General features: G+C 37.0%; 6 protein-coding genes across 6 annotated transcripts; 2 read left to right on the forward strand and 4 right to left on the reverse strand. All coding sequences in view use genetic code 12, as the record gives it.

The window, feature by feature from the left end:
* Nucleotides 1-32: 32 nt before the first annotated feature.
* On the forward strand, nucleotides 33-1,934 carry ADAEC (Adaecp; the record flags this gene model as incomplete). The annotated part of the gene is made up of 1 exon (XM_051817201.1): nucleotides 33-1,934. The coding sequence occupies one exon, from the start codon at nucleotides 33-35 to the stop codon at nucleotides 1,932-1,934; it is 1,902 nt and encodes a 633-aa protein (XP_051669646.1).
* Nucleotides 1,935-7,808: 5,874 nt separating this feature from the next.
* On the reverse strand, nucleotides 7,809-10,685 carry CANMA_004881 (uncharacterized protein; the record flags this gene model as incomplete). The annotated part of the gene is made up of 1 exon (XM_051817202.1): nucleotides 7,809-10,685. One exon carries the CDS (start codon nucleotides 10,683-10,685, stop codon nucleotides 7,809-7,811), a length of 2,877 nt encoding a protein of 958 aa, XP_051669647.1.
* A 1,193-nt stretch (nucleotides 10,686-11,878) lies between these two features.
* On the reverse strand, nucleotides 11,879-13,327 carry UGA11 (Uga11p; the record flags this gene model as incomplete). Its single annotated transcript, XM_051817203.1, has 1 exon — nucleotides 11,879-13,327. The coding sequence occupies one exon, from the start codon at nucleotides 13,325-13,327 to the stop codon at nucleotides 11,879-11,881; it is 1,449 nt and encodes a 482-aa protein (XP_051669648.1).
* Nucleotides 13,328-14,070: 743 nt separating this feature from the next.
* RPL39 (60S ribosomal protein eL36) lies at nucleotides 14,071-14,755 on the reverse strand (the record flags this gene model as incomplete). The annotated part of the gene is made up of 2 exons (XM_051817205.1): nucleotides 14,071-14,357; nucleotides 14,743-14,755. The coding sequence occupies 2 exons, from the start codon at nucleotides 14,753-14,755 to the stop codon at nucleotides 14,071-14,073; spliced, it is 300 nt and encodes a 99-aa protein (XP_051669649.1).
* Nucleotides 14,756-15,007: 252 nt separating this feature from the next.
* On the reverse strand, nucleotides 15,008-15,814 carry CANMA_004884 (mitochondrial 54S ribosomal protein bL28m; the record flags this gene model as incomplete). The annotated part of the gene is made up of 1 exon (XM_051817206.1): nucleotides 15,008-15,814. The coding sequence occupies one exon, from the start codon at nucleotides 15,812-15,814 to the stop codon at nucleotides 15,008-15,010; it is 807 nt and encodes a 268-aa protein (XP_051669650.1).
* Nucleotides 15,815-17,749: 1,935 nt separating this feature from the next.
* On the forward strand, nucleotides 17,750-20,053 carry SCH9 (serine/threonine protein kinase; the record flags this gene model as incomplete). The annotated part of the gene is made up of 1 exon (XM_051817207.1): nucleotides 17,750-20,053. The coding sequence occupies one exon, from the start codon at nucleotides 17,750-17,752 to the stop codon at nucleotides 20,051-20,053; it is 2,304 nt and encodes a 767-aa protein (XP_051669651.1).
* Nucleotides 20,054-20,427: the final 374 nt, after the last annotated feature.

Below are 20,427 nucleotides of genomic sequence, written 5' to 3' on the forward strand. Positions count from 1 at the left end.
CAATACTTACATTACACACATCACACATCACAATGGTTTACCAAGCAGAATCAGCTAAATGGAAAGCTTATCAATTCAGCGACCCTTTTGCTGCAGGATCTTTTTTCGTTTGTAATAAACTAAATCGATTCTTTTGTCGTCCAGACTGCGATGCTAGACCTAGAACTAACTTGAAATCGGAAATTAAATTCACGAACACCGCCAACGAAGCAGTCCAATATGGTTTCATACCCTGTGAATCATGCGACCCAATGCACAGCACTGCCATTGATGTTGGTTTACTCATCAAGTGTGTATCGTCAGTAAACACCAAGATTGGATTTATGCCACCCTTGTTGGATGAAAATGAGGATTTAAACTCGAAAAGGATCAAGGAAAACATAATGGAATCAAAGAGGGTTAACGAAGTACAGATTTTAAAGACTATTGGTGGCGAACACGCTCTTGGTTCATCCAGACGTGCTTCAATGCCTGCTGCCGGTCCAACCTTCAATGGTGGTAAAGGAGTGAAGGATGCTGAATACACTTCACTTTCAAAGAATGACTCCGATCATTACCGTTTAGTTGATTTGGCATGTCGTCATTTGGCCCTTGCTGCTGCAGTTAATGTGTTTCAGCCTAAACCACTTGCACCCACTCCGGAGGAAAGTAACTCCCCCGCTGCTAATGGTTCTTCAAGCAACGGTGGCTCTAAGAAGAGGAGAAGAAGAGGTGGTGTGCTTGGATTTAAAGAATTGGCTGCCAAGTCCAAGTTGAGTGCATGGCATTTCCATAGAGTTTTCAAATCAGTCACTGGATTGACACCAAAAACTTATGGTGACAAATGCTGGGAATTTGTCAAGAAAGTCAAAGAAAGTGGAGAATACACATCATTTGAAGCTTACAACTCTCCTCAATCACAATCGCCAAAATCCACCACACCAAACTCGCCAATGGTGATGTCGTTGCAACAACACCAGCCAAAAGAAGCTAAACAACCAGTTAGCAAGAAGGTTAAATTGGAACCATCGTTGGAATCGTCATTATCGCCGTCGTCGTCGCCTGCATTGTTTACTACCCAATCGGTTGCTGATGAAAAGAAGTTGGCTGTACAATCAATAACCCCACCACAATCCGCTTCGATAACGGGTCAATTTCCACACCACCTTCATAATCATCAACAACAAATGCAACCAATTACTCCACCAAACCAATACACTTCACCATCAGTAAGCCAAATAAACACAGTACAATCAGTTATACCCGATGCCTTTTACTCGGGAAACCATCAACACCAACCATCGCTTGACGATCAATTACAAGCATTGCCTAACTTGGACTTTGATTTGTATGAAGGAGGGGATTTGCAACAACAGCAATCACTACACATGAAGGCATTTTCATTCCCTGACTTGTCTAAGTTCCGCACTGAGTCGTTGTTTAGCAATAACAACAACAACAACAACAACAACATCGGCCACCAACATCATTACTCAACCAATTCAGCCAACCCATCATTGTTCCAATCCAATGAAAATAGTGATAGCACTACTGCTGTTGCTGCTGCATTACAAACTGGTTCGCTAGATTTAGGCTTTGAAGAAGATGCTGGTGCTGTTGGTGCTGTTGACTTTAGTGACTACATTAACAATACTGCCACTACACAAGGTAACTACAGCAACCAATTACAAGCACCATTACCTTCATCATCTACCGCATCATCCACACACATTCCAAGTCAAAGTCTAGACTCTATAGCATTACCAGAAGATGGTGAATTTGATTTTACTGATGCATTTACACAAGATGTATTTACTCAACCTACTTCGGCTACTGATTCTACATTTTCCCCATTTGATACCACTGCTATTAGTGCACCAGGAACTGGCTTAACTTTTAATGATGAATTGGATTTCACCATGAATCCACAATTGGTTTCAAGTATTATAGATTAAATTGGAGAATACCTTTCCTTTCTTTTTATTAATTTTATTTTAGTTAACGTTTTATTATTTTAATTTTACGACTATTTTTTAACTATTGAAGAATGATCTTTATGGCGTTGTATATTGGTAAAGAGTGAGGTGGCTAATTGTATTGGTGTGGCTTTTATAAGGTGCAATTGGCCATTGATGACAAAAGGGAGTAAAATCTGTTTCGGAAGCTTGACTGCACTAAGGTACTCTCACTTACTTGACTTCTGATGTTGCAGCTGTTGCTCTTTACAATGTTGATTTTCTCCTCTCCTATCCTCCTCTCCTATCCTCCTCTCCTATCCTCCTCTCCCCACCTATTGTTTTCTGTACACAGAAAAAGAAAAAATAGCTGTGGAGAATGAACGTATCAGGGGTAGAATTTTTAAAAAGAAAAAGTAAGAAAAATTATACATCTTTAACTCCCACTCAAGAAATCGGTGACTGGGGGAGGGGATTCTCTGATTAAACTGACTGACCACATATGTTTGTAAATACATTTTTTTCATGTGGAAAATGAAGAACGTTTTGTGTGGAAAATGGAGGGATTGAGGAGAAGTTTACTTTTGAAAGGAGGAAAATGACTGAGACAAATAAATTTTTGTTGAGTGGTTAAAGAAATAAAAAAAAAAATGTCTCAGATTTATTTGATGTATTATAATTTTGGTAATTGCATTTTTAGTCATCCAAAACATGATAATAGAGAATGTGATGGGATGAGAGGAGAGGAGAGGAGAATGAGGAGAAGAATATACCGACAAAGGATTTTGTATAAGGGATATTGTTTGTCGTTGAGAGGAACTGGAGACACTTTGTAGAGGGAGCGAGATAAAGTTTTGTCCCTTTTTTTTATTTTTTGTCGCACTCGCCCCGAGGAAAATAAATACCTTCCCCATTGCCTCGACTCATCCAGGCCGCGGAGTTGAAGTCGGCCAAATTAAATAAAACTTTCTTTTTTTCTCCGACGCACAAATTACAAATATTTCCTGGCAGTCTAGACTCATTTGCTTTTTGCGTATGTTGTACATCCAATTACACAAATAACTTCTGTGTATCTATGCATACATGAGTTGTGGCGTGAGGAACTGTGTTAAGAAGAGAAAGGGAAACCGGGAGACGTGGAAGGTAGAAGGGGGGAGTTTTCAAATAATGTGAGCGGGGAATATCATAGAGAAAAAAACATACGATTGTGGAGAGGAAGAGTGAAACAGACCCACTTGTTTATTCTCTTTCATTGTGTGTTTCTCCTCTGTCTCTTTCGGTTTTAGTCACAATGGTTCTCCTGTTAGACTACACTTGTGGCTGTGACTGTGGAAAAGTGTCGTAATGTGATGCTGTGATGTATGATGATGCTAATATGCAACATTCGGAAATATACGTATGTATGATATGTTTGTAACGTATGTGTTGAAAAAACGTATGAGGAAAAGAAAAAGGTGATGTACAATTGAGAAGTTTTTAACGAGAGTTGCATGTGAACTAAATTGAAAGAGACCAAGAATAGGATAGAGTTTCACTTCCTCCCCCCTTCTCTAAGTTAACAGTGACAAAATAAACATGACCAATTGTTATTATAGCCTTTATCTTTCCTCTTTTCCTTTTTGTTGTTTATGGTTGACTCGGGAATTGCGTTAATTGAACAAGGGGGAGAGGAAGTGTGTAATGGTTAGAAGAATGAAGAAAAAGGGGGTCAAAATGAAAGAGAGAGAAAAAAGAGAAAATACGAATTGGGTAATTAAGAAATGGTGCATGTTACGTAATAACTACTTTTCTTTGTGCATGCCAACTACTTCTTCTCAATAAATAAAATATTATCCCCAAAGATTTCCGAACTCCGTTTACGCCAAAGGAAAAAATAAAAAGAGATCAAGAAGCCTGGGCATCAAATATGCAATTGTTATGCACAAACTAAAATACTTCAAGGTTAATAATAATAGTTGAGAGGAGGAAAATGAAGAACCTTTTTCAAAACCATAGAGAGGAAAAAAGAACAATTTTGATAGTTGATAGGAATTGTGAAAACTGGTGGGGGAAGAAACATTGTTTGCAACGAACACACAACCTATCTGCTCTTTTTCTTTGTATTCTGGATGGGCTAGACTCAACTGCACAATTTGTTTTAGTATAATGCCTTTAGATGAGCTGAGTTGAGTTGGCATACTTTACTACTTCTCTGTAGTATGGTAGTGCTGATGCCCTGCAACTGCTAAAAATATTTATAAAATAAAGTTCAAAAAGGTAGTGCATATTGGCAAAATAAGTATAATAATTATAGCACACTACTATTCTAATCACAACTACTCTACTACTCTACTACTACTACTACTACTACTACTACTACTACTATGGCTATTATTACTCTATTACTACCATTACTATTATTAAAGTTCTCTTGTATTGGCATATTTTGATATTATAGTGTTTATAAGAAACTGTCAACTTCTAAAGGTAAAAAGAAAGATGATAAAAAACTAGCACCTTTCTCTTAAATGACGTCATTGGTTCCATATGTACAATTGACCAATTGGAAAGGTAAAAAAGAAAACAGGGGGACCAATTGTCCACTAGTTCAGCTCTTTTTATTCTTTTGGTAAGAGAGGGGACGGATATTGCTGTTGTTGTTGCTTTTCATAATGATAGATAAATCCAATGAACTAATGTCATTCCTTACATTTTAATTGAGCTTTATTCCGAGGGATTTTCTTTTTTTTTTTTCTTTGTTCTTTGTTCTTTTCAATTTTTTTAGTTTTTAAAATTTTACATCTCTTCTTTTATGCTAAATGCACAAACAAATGTACAATTGTTAGCCACCACATGCATATATATATATATATAATTTAACACTCCACTCTATTCTGCAAAGACTAAAAGTCTAAGCTCATGAACAAGACGCTTTTTATCTTTACGTTTTAGTAATTACAATAAAGGAAATTTTAAGCTCATTACATTTTCAACTAACTAAACCAAAAAAATTGTCGAATGATGATGCACATGCTTTCTACTATGTCTTACTTTAACTCTTCTGCTGTTTTCGACTGGTCTCAATTACACTTACTTTTCCACTGTCTTGGCGGTGTGTACCAGAAAGTTTAATGCTGTTCAGCTTTTGCATTTACGCACCAGAAAACTCAAAGTTCATAAATGTCTAATTTACGGAAAATTTCGGCACTCTACCTAAAATAGTAAACTATTATCCATTCCAATTAAACGAAAACTGAAAAACAAAGGGAAATGAAATAGGTGTGTTCTTGTGTCCTCAGTCGGTGAATATTCTAGATTCAAGAATATCATTTCCACAATTCACCGAAGCTTGTGCTCCTCCAAAATGCGTATGATTGCGGATAGAAAATGCAACAGTTGTTGTGGTTACAGCGAAGCCACTTACCGTTCGGTTGTTAACTGATAACAGTTGTTGTAATTTTTCAACTTTTCTGTAACAGGTTATGAGCCTGTTTTGGGCAAATGCGTTAGCAAGAGTTGGACGATGATTAACATCGAAATAACCGTTGCATTTTCCCGAGTTTCCGCATTGGATTTGACTAAAATGTGTTTTTTCTCTAGATTAACCGTTTATCCATTGCAATGATCTGTGCATTAAATCCATTTTTATTTAGTATCAGTTGAGTTACTTTTAGACATTACATCCTTTCATAGACAGATATGGGCATCAAGCCTCTTTTTCTCTCTCTATGGATGCATAAAAGCATCTGTCAAAAGGAAAAATATGCAACGGGAAAAAGAAATAAAGGTGTGCAATGCAAGATTTAAATCGGTTATTCTAATTACAATTGACTAAAATAATAGTGTTGTGCAGTAGAGCTTTTCTTTTTTCTTGATTCATATGCAACCTGTTTATGACTCTATCTTTAGATTTAAATGTACTGGCATTGCAAAGAATTACATGTTAACTATTAGTCGTTTACTATTTTCGATAAAAAGGACAAGCAAAGCTGTGAACAATATAGCATGAGTAAAGGAATTCTTACAATTGTCTTCATTTTCAAATAGGATTGATGGGGAGAAAGGAGGAGATAGTCAACATGAGCGTTCTTAACGTTACCACGCACTTCCCTTATTTTGTTTTGCAACTGATAGAGCCAAGATCGTAAAAGTGCTTGGAAAGCTTAAAAATAATCTATAAACCTCCCCTACCCGTCTCATGTGTGACTGAGAAATTGTAAAAAGAAAACAAAGTTGAATTTTTTAAACCAAAGTAGACACAAAACCTCGAAAAGAATTTGGTTAAATGTGTTGTAGGGTTGCGAAGTTTCTACATCACCTGTTTGAAACTAGCAAACTAAGAAAACACATACTTTTTTGCAATATGACCTGATTTTAGAAAAACGAAGGCGAATTGCCTCACAATTGGGAGGGTTTAAATCGTATGGTTGAACCATGTAATTCAATGACCTTCAACTTCGTTGACTAAGTAGCGATGTAATGCTGAGACGAGTCCAAATGCCAAATTATGCCCAAAAAATATGCAATGAGTAAATACGAAAGGAAAAAATTACCCTCATTTAGATAGATATGTACATTAATTGTACATCTGGGTAGAAGTCGCATACATATATATGCACAAAGGAGCCCAATTCCAAACGTGGTGCTTTAGATGATATCTCTAATGAGCTATGTTGGTGGGCCACGTCTAAAAATAAGACGACATGGCGGGTAAAGGAAGAAGATTTAGAGCGGCAGCCTTACCAGCAAGTACAGAAACAACTCCAACAGATATTTAAAAACAATAAAAGAGTTTAATGAACTTAGAATAGTAGGAATGGCCTCTCTTAACATTAAAGGTTTGAGGGATGATGGAACAGAATGGTGACAAACTCTTGGTTCAACAAAATTTGTACAAAGTTGGCACATTGCAATTTAATGAAATCTAACACAACTTCTAAAGCCAAACATGAAGTATAAAAACTTTAAAATCATAATTTTTCATTCTCCGTCCTACAAAAGTCTAAACCTCCAAATGTGAGCAAGGTTTTTCTTTTCAAGTTTTTAGTATTTGAACTTTTATCCTTCTCTCTTTTTATGTTTAGACTATTTTGACACCTTTGGCTCTTTTGGGACAAAAATTCAACTCGTTTTGTCAAGTACAGGCTGACATTTTAGTTTTAGTTGAAGTTTGTAGCACTTACTTCCCCAAAATAAAAGAGAGAGAGATATGAATAATCTTACATTAAGTTCAAATAGTTTTCTTAAACTGAAACTCAATTGAGTCTAAAAGATGTTAAAAAATTTCAAGCAAAGCTTGTTTTTAAGATTTGAAAATTTTTCCCTTTAGTATAGCATTAAGTTCCAATAAAAAAGGAATTCTTCTCCTAAGCGAAAAGAATCATCTACTGCGGGGTGGTGGGGGAGGAGGCATAAATTCAAACTAACCATGTCCACTGACATTATACTTTCCACTGTAACAGACATCCATCTTCTTTCGTCCTCTTACTTTCTCTTTTTTGCGTTTTGTCTGCTTGCATTTCCGTCTCTTTTTGCAATGCAAGCAGCACAAATAGAAGCAAAGATATAATTTTAGCTTTTTACATTCTTAAGAATCAAACGAAAACGGTAATAAACAAATGTACAGTGGATTCACAACCTTATACATCACCTTAATCATTATTCATGAGTCATTTCCAAGCTCCTCTACGCAGATTGTAACAAAGAGAGTTACTAATTGAATTGAATCAACTCCACTAAAGTGCCATCTACATTCTCTACAGAACTCGCTTACTCCAATTTTATAATTGTGCAACCAGTGCCATGTGTATTACATTATATTAATCTCGTTAACTCTCCCTCCTCCTCCTTCTCCTCCTCCTTCTCCTCCTCTCTTCTCTCCCTCTTCTCCCAATTTCACTCAATTAAATCAGCAACTAACCCTACCAACTTTTCATGGAATTGCTTTCTATCCATTTGTTTCTTATCATTATGCAATTGCTGTTGAATTTTAAACAATTCATCAATTTGAAACAAACTTGATTCTATATGGGAAATTAGCCGCTTATCGCCAACACACTTCAATGGCGAATAAATTTTGTGGATCTTAGTCTTGTATGACGTTGATACAGCGCCACTACCATCACCACCAGTAGCTACGTTCCTTTTAATTTCTGCTTCACTTACCATACCTGAACGCCCTCCTTTGTCCGAACAATCAAGCTTATCTTGATTACCTTGTTGCAAACTCAACTCATTATTTATATTCATTTCAATAGTCTTAATCTCCCTCGCACGCAAGCTGATGAAAATCGTCCTCGTGGTAATCTTGCTATACTTATAATTGTTTTGATAATAAATTAAATCATTTTTCATTGAGCTCATAACTTGTTGCTCTAGTTTTGGGTTTATGGGACATGATTGAAGAATAAACTCTGGCCGATATTCATCACAATACCCAACACACGGTAGTAGAATATTGTGTTTGAAAATAGTTGGATTTGATGGATTGGCATCATCACCAGTAGATAATGGTTCGGATCTATTTCCACTGCATCGACGACTATAATCCACTTCAAGTACACTGTCCAATTTTTTGCATTTGGGTTTACTCTCCATAACTTGTTTACATTTGGCCTGAATTGTAGATCGATTGTACTCAGCAATATTTTTGACAAGTCGATCACTCACAAATGGAGTGAAAACACTCGTCTTTGATCGTTTCACTTCAAACACACTGCCGTTGCCATTATTGTTCTGGCTGTGGCTATTATTATGATTCGCCTGAGAGCTATGATTCTCTGTTGACGATGATGACGAGTGAGACGAGTCCGACAATTGTTCCTCACTCATCGAATTCATATTCAAATCATACAAATCATACAATGACTGAGTGCGAGACATTTTACTGGGCGTCATTGACATTGGCGATACAATTGAATTGGTATAACTTGACGACTGCCAGTTGAAATCGTCATGTTCAAATGCTGGTGACGGCGTTCGTAATGACTGGTGTGACGATTTTCTCATTCCTAAGCTGGGAGGTTCATCAAAATATCCTCCCATGTTGTTGGATGTATGCAGTTGATTGCTAAATGAGTTTTTCCACTTTTCCATAAATGAACCACTTCCGCCAAATTTGGACAAAGAATAGTTTGATTGTAACGAGGAGTATGATGAATTTAATGAAGTTGAAAGTTGAGCCAACGATGCTGATTTCGATAGTGATGATGATGCCTGTGATGTTGTTGGCGTATTTATAGGAATACCCACGACTGGTGTTTGTGACGATTTAGGTCTATTGATGGGGATGCTGACGGCAGATGGCTGTACGCGTGATATTTCATGCAGATGTCCATTCAGATTCGCCTGTTCAGTTACTATGCTATTAGTCAATGTTGATGGTGAATTCCAGTCATCGTCAGTAGAATACTTTTCATCTTCGTGATTATCATCGCCATGAGAGACGTCACTACGTGAGACATCACCAACACCACCACCATTGTGATGAAGAGTGTTGTATATATATTGGCTTGTATCACCACATTTGACAGACTCGGTATTAGCAATCAATCCATTCAAAATGAAAATCAATCGCTTGGCCACAGCTGGGTTTCCCGTCATTACAACCACTCGTGTCACTTCGCGGGTATCACATGAATTGTTATAATACGGTCTCAGACCTAATGATTTCCGGTGCCGTATCAATAATGACATCAAAGTAGCAAGAAATGAAGGATTCTTGTCAATGTTATTATTGGCAAAAGACAAATTAGATTTTCCATCCTTAAACTCGAGCCAGTTCAAAGTTTCCAAGATCCAATTCATTAAACTTGAATTATAGCTTGTCTTGTTTAATTTCATCAAATAGTTTGTGTCTATTAATCTTGGGGTATTGTTATCGTAATGTATCAACTTCACCAATTTCCCCAATTGTGCATGTAGTTCGAAATCGTTTTGCAAAATATAATGGGGGAACTGTAACCTCTTCTTGACCAAATATTCACATCCATTACCATTGTCAATTACCATATTCAACTGCAACACCAACTTTCGATACACTGCCTTTTGCAACAAGGTTAAATAATGCGATATCTCACTCCATTCATTAATAATGTCTTCATGAACAAAATTGCCGCATTCTAAAGGTATTACTACTCCAATCGAAAATCTGCTATTGATCTTCAAATCATTAAGCTTCACTCTTGATTCCTTTGTCGTTGTTGCTGATTTAGGCTTCCAATCGCCACTACCTTGTTGAAAAGTGGCATCAGGCGTCGAAACTTCTGCATCACTTATTGAAAATAGTCGTGTTATCAATACCGCATGGTATGGGGTCGATGAGTTGGTGATTGGGGGCAATGTATGCAATTTAGTTATTGTTTGAACTTCATTAGTAGGTAGTCCACATCCAAATGACAAATCATTCAATTCAGTGGTGTTATGATAGATTCGCAGGTTGGTCAGCTTTTTCAGCAACGTGCTACGCCTCAGTTCCTGGTGTTGTGAAGGCGACTGAAAATTTGGTGACGTGGTTTGCTGTGTCAGTTCAAAAGCAGTGTCAAATAGAATTTCCTTTGACCGTAGATTGCCTCCATCTTGTGATATAATGATTCTAAAGTATTTGCTATTAAATTGAAACGGTTTCAACAGATTAGCATTACATGTGCCATAAAAAATTTCCCTCGAGTGCGAATCTTCAAATGGAGTTGTTATTGGTGGGGATGCCAGGGATGTGATTTGTGGAGTATGTATCTGAGTAGGAGGATTATGTTTGAATAATCTACCGAGCATTATTGATTATTGTGGTGGTCCATACTCTCCCACTTTTTTTACTCTCTGATCCCCCTATTTAGCTGTGCGAGGTGTAGGTTTATGTGTGTCTGTATATATTTATGTATATATATATATGTATATCAGAAAGTGAGTTCTGTTCTGTTAATAAAAGTGGGATATCCTTTGCCTTTTGTCAGACGGTTTTCAAGTCTAAAATTTTGCCAAGCTATTTTGATGCATGATGCAAACAAACAAAAAGAAGAAAAGAAGAAGAAGAAAATAAAATTAAAAATAAAATTAAAAATAAAATTAAAAAAAGAATCAACAGACTGTTCTGGATTCGATTAACTTTAAACCGCCTTTTGCTAACAATATATACCAGAAATGAGACAGTATTAATATTATCAAAGATACTCTTATACAGGTAATATAGACCCACTCCTGTGGCATTTCTATCTGATAACTTTGTTCCATTAATTTTTAAAACGGCAAAACGCTTTGCTTTTACAACAGCCTCAAAGGAGTCTCTTTGTGTAACACAAAAATAAGCAAGAAGAAGTCTCTGGGGAAACCAACAGAGAGCCCATGAGATAGCTGTTTGGGTATCATCGACGTGTAAAGAGTTAGCAGATCCTAAAATTGTGAGAGTGGGACTAGAGACCCGTCTTCACTTGTAAAGCGTCGATTACGGCGGTGTTACAATGACATCTCGTAAACAATGCAAAACGGTTTGATGGTTACAAGTGAGAGAGTTTCCGGAAAAGGAAACACCAACCCTTCCGAAAGTATTCTCGCTAGAGGAGGCTTATTCAGATACACCTCTTTTGTTTGACAACTTCTTTGTTGCACCACCTGTTCTGATTAGAGCTGCAGCAACTTCTATGTCACCCGATCATATTTCTAAATCACTTCAAACCTTATGGGATTTTTGTTTTCGGAAAGTGTATTCCTAAAAGGCGGAACTCTAATTCGGTGACAGACAAAAAATGCCTAAACGAGACTAAAAAGAAATAGAAAAATAAAAAATAGCCGCTCGGACTTCATATTCCTCCAGGCGAATCTCTGATAAGAGGAAAACGTCTAGCAAAGCTTAAAGAAATATCAGCCGTGGTACCTCACCCTACAGTTAATTGATCTTTGTATAGTCCCACATATTTACTCATAGGATGTTAATAAAAAAGATTACTCGTATATACATCTCTGTCTCCTTATCACAAATCCTTAACCACATCTTCCAACACATTCAAAAATATATCAGCATGCTTCTTTTCAAACAACAATGTTGGTCTCAATCTGATGGAAACATCACCACATCCACCCATGTTCACCCCATGAGCTCTACATCCAAGCAACACCTTATTTCTAAAGTCTGCATCAACACAATCCCAAGCAATAAAAGTGCCGAAATTCTGTCCTCTCAAATTGGAAAACTTGTCAGTTTTGGCAACAATCGTCTGTAAACCCTTGTACAAATAATCACCAACTTGTGCCGTACTGGCAACCAAATTTGATTGGGCAATCTCTTTGTAGATTGCTTTAGCCAATATAGCTTTGGATGGATCTCCACACCAAGTATTAAATTGTCTGTAAGGTTGATTTGGTTGTAATTCAGGATTACTAAAATAAAATCCAGCAGCTTGGAATTTCTTGGAAAAAGTAACCATATCGGGTGGACTAGACAAATTCCAATGTTCATGAGCCCAAAACCTACCAGTCGCACCAACACCAGTTTGGACCTCGTCAACAATCATCAAAATGCCATGTCTCTGAGTCAAATCTCTAAGACCTTGGAAAAAGAATGGAGTAGCATGGTTGTCGCCACCTTCAGATTGAACGGGCTCAACAATAATGGCAGCAATTTGCTTGGGTGAATTTTCAATAATTGATTCAAATTGATACAAGCAACGTTCTTCCTCGTCTCTATTCTCAGCTTCAAACTCTTCTAATGGATACTTCAAGGTAGGGAAAGGTGCCTTGGGCCATGGGAATGCAGGAATATCCAACTTGTGGATAGCTTTTGATCTAGTGGTTGATAATGAGCCAAATAATCTTCCATGGAATCCTTTATCAAATGACAAAATCACCATATCTGAAGCACCTGGCGTTTCATTATTCATAACACTGGTCAACTCTTCTTGAGTAAACCCATCTTTTTTCCTCAACTTGGCATGTTGGTACATGAACGCCGCCTTGTATGCGGTTTCGTTTGCATCTGATCCACTCAATGAGGTCCAAATCTTGTCCATTCCTGGTGGAGCTGCAGCCAATAACCCTTCTTGAAGAATATCTTTATAATCAGTCGAGGGGAAACATGCCAATGCTGGACGATTAACAATAGCAGTAGTCATTTCATCGGACTTGGCAGCTTCAATCAATTTGGGGTTATTGTACCCCAATGCAATTGATGAAATTTGACAATAAACATCCAACAACTTGTTTCCATCTGCATCGCTAATATAATTTCCAAGTGACTTGAAATAATCAGCAACAAAGTACGTAGCTCCGTTATCGAAAACTTTTCCTAATTCATTGTTGATTGCAATGGATTTAGGACCTGGTATGGATTCAGTTTGAACAATGGGAGCCTGTGGTTCCGAAGGGAAATATGTTGTTGAATTGTATCTAACAAATTTCGAAAATGGTCTGACTCTTCTCAACATTAATTTTACAATAGGGAGATACTAGTAATTGAGAAAAGTAGGTTTTCAACTCCTTCTTTTTTTCCTATTTATATATATATTCATGTTGGAGTAAAAACGAGATACTTGGAATTCGTTTCCCGCGCCTAACCATAAAAGAGAAAAATAAAATGGCAAGAACTTAACGCGCAATTGGTCACAAAAGGGGCAAGATGTGAGGACAAAGACGAGTCGTTGTGTTGTTGGCACATTTTTTGTAAGCTAGACGGCAAACCAATCCCATATTCTAAGCTGTGGCTGTGAGTAATCGCTATTGAAGAATGTAAGACACGATCAAATTGAGCCAATCAAAATTTGAAGCCATATTATGTTACAATTGAAAAAGTTTAAGTTACGTTGCGTATTGGAGTATTTTGGTTCAAAATTTTGCAAAAACTTTAATCCACAAAAGTAGTACCAGTGAATTGAAGTTTGAATCACCATTGTTCCAGGCATGACTTTCGTAGCCCTGAAAACCACAAATCAGTGATAACTAGGGCCAGTTGAAATCACACTTCTTAGCAGAGTATTCGAAACAATGATGAAGCTCTAACGCACTTCCATCTTCAGTCATACTAACACTTGTCATTTCCACTTCTTTGAACTCATCTACAAAGTTGTATTAATCACATTAAGATAACATGCAATAACGTTACATATTGCTATAAAACCCAGGAAAACCCTCTAATTTACATCAAAAGAATTTATAAGCAAAAAGTAGTAATTTAGTGTCTTCTTGATTCAGCAATTATTTTGTTCATTTCTTCAACCTTCTTAGCAGCTCTCTTGTGAGTACCCAATCTCTTTTTAGCCAACTTCTTAGCCCTCTTTTCACCAGCATTTCTAATCAATTCAATCAATCTTCTTTCGTATGGAGCCAATCCGGAAACTTCCTTAACGATTGATCTGACGAAAGCAGCTCTTTGCGACAAAGCACCCTTTCTGTATGAAACTTTTGGGGCAACTTCTTTTGAGGCAACCTTGTGACCTTTGTTTAATCCTACTGCAATTCCTATAAATTGTAAAGTTAGTAACTTGATATTCAGTATTGCTCAGTTGACGGGCTGTGGGATAAGGGGATTTTGAAGAAAATAGTCCAGTGGTAATCACCAGTGTGGTCTGTTTCAATCGATGTTGTAGATCCTTCTGAGGTTGTGAATGGACATGGATCTTCTAATATATCATGCTCTTTAGTGATGTCTACTTCTCTCCACTCTCGTTATCTATCCAATATGTTGTCATATATTTCGTTGTGAATTTGATTTTTGTTTACTTCATCTCATTTGATCATTTTCTCTTATTCTCTCTGGAACAAACTCTTCTGATTCTTCCGTTCTCCCAGATACTCTCGTTCATTGCCACGTCAACAGTGGTTCAATCGTGTATAGTCCACATACCTGACTTAGCCATTGTGTGTTGATATCTATAGTTGTAGAAAGACTCTCTCAATCAAAAAATTTTCAAAAAAGCCAATGTTCAATGCGAGAAGGTGAGAAGGAGAAAAAAATTGAGTGAGGGTGCACTGGAATGGTAGTGCTCATAACGCTATAAAGCTGTACTTGACACAAAAATGTAACAGGAGAAAAGAGCGTGCGTATCACGTGAATATCTCCATATTAGGGCTACAAAACTTTTCATCATTAGCAAAGGGTTTATTCCTATTTACACAACTTGACCACTAAAGTCGTATTCGTAAGCATCCAATCTATTTACAATCTCCTTCATTGGCAACCACGAATACTTCTTGTCGAACTCAGCTGGTTTGATTGGATAGTAACTATCTCTTTGAACCAAATCATACAAAGCAGACAACAATTCTTCTTTAGTAGCAACAAATTTCCTTCCATCCAGATGAATATGCGTCACTGGTTTCAAATCTCCTGTTGATGCTTGTAAATGACCTCTTTCATTTTGCTCTAGTTCATTTAATAATTCATATCTCAATTTCCAACCAGCTAATCCCATAGTCTTGATTCTGCCTGGTGTTGATTTGAGTAAATATTGATCAATGCCACCTTCTTTAGTCAAGGTTCTCAACACTCTAGTCGAAACTTTAGTGCTGATCTTTTTGTTTAAAATCTCAGACCATAATTTAGCTCGACGAATGTTTGGTCTATGTGCTCTAAGGTTCTTGTTGAAATATTCTGAACATGTTTTGGATCGTTTACGTTGTAAACCACCATATAAGCCCCTATTTTGTCTTTTGAAAAAGCGGGCTTCATACTTGTATTTAGGAAATTGAGGAATTTCTTTGGGGATTCTTAATCCCCTTGGATGTTCTTGGCCTATTTCATAATGTGTTTCATCAATTGGTTTGGTGTATTTTAAAATTTTGTAGAATTTATCATACTTTTTCGTGGCCCAAGCAGGCTGTGTTGAGGAGAATGGTCTTAGTGGGATCTTCGGTATAAGGAGCGATACACAGGTACGTGCTATGGGTACATTATTGACCACTTTGAAGAAGTTCATGACGGATTGCTAACCTTCACTTGGTGATACAGCTTTTTTTGTTGGTTAACGCCAATGAACGTGTAGTTTTTTTTTTCCAGTTACAACCAAATGGTATTGCGGTCTATATGCAGGATAAACTTAGAAGAAGTTCACTATGAATGGAACTGGAGATTACCAGAAGCAGGATATACATCTCGTCCATTGGAAGAGCTGGTGATATTTAAGTAGTATTTGCTAACTGTGCTAATATGGAATGGAGAAAATATTTACTTGCTTTAACTGAGAAGAATGGTAAAATATACACCAAGGGACAATCAGTTGTATGAACCTTTCATATGAAAGAGAAGATGTTGATGTTTATTTGACTATGAGGTTAGAGAAGTGTATGTTAGTATTTAGATAACTTAGTCACAGGAGTTATTGACTACTCCCTTACGAAACATTCATGATGCAAAGCCACTCATGAAGCACTTTGAGTGATACTGGGACAAGTCACCACCAAAAAAAGGTATTTTCAATAACACAAGTTTATATAGTTCCTTTCCCCCTATGTGTTAGTCCTACTCTTGTGTGTTGCAAAAAAGGAATTATTTTCAATTACAATGATTTTATAGATTTTTGCGCTTTCATTTGGTAGCGACACGTAGACCACTTCTTTTCTCCCAAAGAAACGGAAAAAGAAAACAAAAAGGAAAACAATTAAAATAAAAATAAAAATAAAAAACGATGAAAGGATGACGATGAGCTGATAAGAAAAACAAAGTCGTGTAATGCCCAATTTTGACATCAAAAAGGGTAACAAAAGCGGCGTATCAAATCACAGCACTGGTGATTGTTAGACCAGAAGGTTATGATACGAGTGAACAAGATATATGGATTCAGCTTCCTCTCATGGGACTCAAAGATTTAATATCACTTGCGGTAGTTAAAGCGTAGAAAATTTATAGGAATTGACTTTCTTAAGGGTCTTTCTCTGATAGGCTAATTCTTAGGCTTAGTTTGATAAGCTTAGACAATTTATAAAAGTAAATGTATGTACGTATGTATGTATGTATGTTTATCAAAAATAGAAGAAAAATGAAAAAGGGGAGAGGTGGAAGGGGAGAGAGAATGACCAACGTAAAAGGAAAAAGGATACATCTGCATAATCAATTTTGGGTAGAAAAATGTATGCACATTTTTACAGCCAGCAATGACGCAATCAATAGGCAACAGTTGAGGTAGTTCTTTTCCCATAGTTTATATCACTGAGCACCATCAATTCAATGACTTATTATGTAGAGCATATATGTACTAATGGTGATGGTGATGATGATGATGATGATTGCCGTTGAGTGAAACCAAAATTGGATTGAAGAAAGGTAAAATAGAAAAAAAAAACAGAAGAAAAAAATAAAAATAAAAAAAAAAAAGAAATTAATAAATTAAATTAAATTAAATTAAATTCTCTCTGTCTGACTTAGAATTTCAAGGGAGAGAAAGAAAGAACGTCAATTATCTTTAAACAACCCATTGAGATAATAAGAACTTTCAAACACGCATATATATATACATACACGCAGGGTAACAGGTTATCACCTACTATACAGCTCTATTTACTCAACCACATCAACGATTCCACACTAATTGCTTTTAACTAAAGCCACATCCAGTTTGAAACCCTTTGTCCTTTTTTCTTATTATTTGGTTTTATTTTTTTTTGTTTTTTTTTGTTTTTACTTTCAACAGTCATCTTCTCCCTTCCCATTCAATTTGTCAGTCAAATTGCAGTGTGCATTCATACGTTCAACAGAGAACCAACTAGAGAAAGAGAGGTTGAGATATAATCAAAGCTTAGCAGATCTTTAACAGAAGCTATATCACACAAGTTACTTACCTAAACACTAACAAAAAAAAATAATACCTCTGGGTTACTCTGTAACCTCTTCCTTGCATTCATTTTAATAATACGTTATGGCAGATTTTGCGAAGTCTATATTCGGACTTGTAAACTATCATAAGAAGGAGAACAGTCAATCACCAACACCTCCACCTAGTTCATCTTCCAACACAAATCAATCAATTCACCACCAATCACAAGAGTTTAAACCAGGGCAGTCGCCCAACGACTACGCTAGAAACCAGCAACAACAACAACAGCAGCAGCAGCAGCAGCAACAACATTACAGCCACCATTATGAAGACCACGGAGTCAATAAATTAATGCCAAAAGGTTTGGTAAACGTTGCACCAACAACAGCCACAGCCGTATCAACTACTTCCTCGGTTTATGGCACGACCTCGTCAAACATCAACAATGACCCCGGAGCATACTTAAACCAAACATTTAAAACCAACGGTTTACATCCACAACAACCATTTCGCAACAGCTCTCAGTTCCAACCTTCATCTTCACAATCCCAATTCAACGAAACCCGCAGACAAGAACAAACACAAGCACGTGCGACGATGGATTCATCGCCAATGATTATAACAACTGACGAAACTGGCCAAACAATCAACTCCAGTGGCAACAACACACAACCAAAGGGTAAACTTAAGGTTACTATAATAGAGGCTAGAGACATTCAAGCCACACAGCCTTATGCCGTATGTACATTCGAAAGTTCAGAGTTTGTCACCAATGGGCCAGACTCATTTGGCAAGTCCCCAATGACAGGTCACGCTGCTGGTGGTGGTCCCAAAAACATGTACAATGCAAACCATGGACTGAAAGCATTACCTATGAAGAACCAACGACCACAGTTGTACCAAAGGCAATTGTCGACTCCTCAGTTGAATCTAGGAGGTGAATCGACTAATCCCATATGGAACCACCAAGCAACATTCGACGTGGTGGGATCTAAATCTGAACTTGATATTTCGGTTTATGACGCTGCTAGGGACGATGCATTTCTTGGCCATGTGAGAATATTTCCATCCACTGTAAAGAATAAGAAAAGTCCTAGCGAATGGTTGCAGCTTGGAGCAAGAATAGTTGGAGAAAGAGTATCTTCTGGTTCCATTCAAATACAGTGGGAATACACCTCATACGATGGAAAAAAGGCTTATGGCCCAGATGATTTTGAGTTTCTTAGATTGTTGGGTAAGGGAACCTTTGGGCAAGTGTTCCAAGTAAAGAAGAAGGATACATCGAGAATCTATGCCATGAAGATTTTATCAAAGAAGGTTATAGTGAAAAAGAAGGAAATAGCCCACACTATAGGCGAAAGAAATATTTTGGTTCGTACATCTGCTGCCGCATCGCCATTCATTGTGGGGTTGAAATTCTCATTTCAAACACCAGCAGATTTGTTTTTGGTTACTGATTACATGTCTGGAGGAGAGTTGTTTTGGCACTTGCAAAAAGATGGACGTTTTTCAGAAGAGCGGGCCAAATTTTACATTGCTGAATTGGTCTTGGCGTTGGAGCATTTGCATGACAATGATATTGTTTATCGTGATTTGAAGCCGGAAAATATTCTTCTTGATGCGAATGGACACATTGCTTTATGTGATTTTGGTCTTTCAAAGGCTAATTTGAACAATGATGGAACAACCAACACATTTTGTGGAACGACAGAGTATCTTGCACCCGAGATTTTATTGGATGAGTCAGGCTATACCAAAATGGTTGACTTTTGGTCACTTGGGGTGTTGATTTTCGAAATGTGTTGCGGCTGGTCACCATTCTACGCTGATAATACTCAACAAATGTACAAGAATATTGCTTTTGGAAAAGTTAGATTCCCCAAAGAGATCTTGAGTTCTGAAGGGAGATCTTTCGTCAAGGGTCTTTTGAATAGAAACCCAAGGCACAGACTTGGTGCTACTGATGATGCGAGAGAGTTGAAGGCTCATCCTTTCTTTGCTGATATCGACTGGAATTTGCTAAAGGCAAAGAGTATACCACCACCTTTCAAGCCGCACATTACATCCGAAACGGATACGTCTAATTTCGATCCTGAATTCACTTCTGAGTCCACTTCAGCGTTAAAGAAACAGATGGAGATGGCATCTACCCCATTGTCTCCAGGAGTTCAAGCAAATTTCAAAGGATTCACCTATGTGGATGATTCAGCAATGGATGACCATTTCGGCAGATCATACCGTATGAACACCTTTAAGAACCCCGGTTCTTTTATTCCAGGTGATCCAAACTTGCCACCGGCAGAAGATGCTGTCGATGACGATCAGATAAATGAAGAAGATGAAATGGAAGTTGACGAGGACCACCAAATGGATGACGAGTTTGTGAATGGTAGATTTGACTTATAGATTTGATTTGATTTGATTTTTTGTTCCTATTTTTGATACTTTTGGATTATTCAGATTTGCTGGTGAAGACGTTCTCCTAGGTTCATTCTGGTCCAAACATCTACTATTTTGTTAATTTTTTTTTATTATTATTGCATTTTTATTAATTCATTCTGGTACTGTATAATTAAGTAATTATAATAGGTAATTTATTAGAACACATATATTTTGAAAGACTATCGTTTCGTGAGAGCTTTGGTTTTAGTAAACCTAAACTTGTATTACAAAAGATTCAACATTCGTGCGTATTGTTCAAAAAACTACAAAGAAAACAAAAACAACAACAGTCGGAATTAATGAAAAGAAAAAAAATAGAACAAACCACAAGCAGTTGA

Source organism: Candida margitis, assembly GCF_024628925.1.
Source record: "Candida margitis strain CBS 14175 chromosome Unknown scaffold1, whole genome shotgun sequence".
Classification (NCBI taxonomy): domain Eukaryota; kingdom Fungi; phylum Ascomycota; class Pichiomycetes; order Serinales; family Debaryomycetaceae; genus Lodderomyces; species Lodderomyces margitis.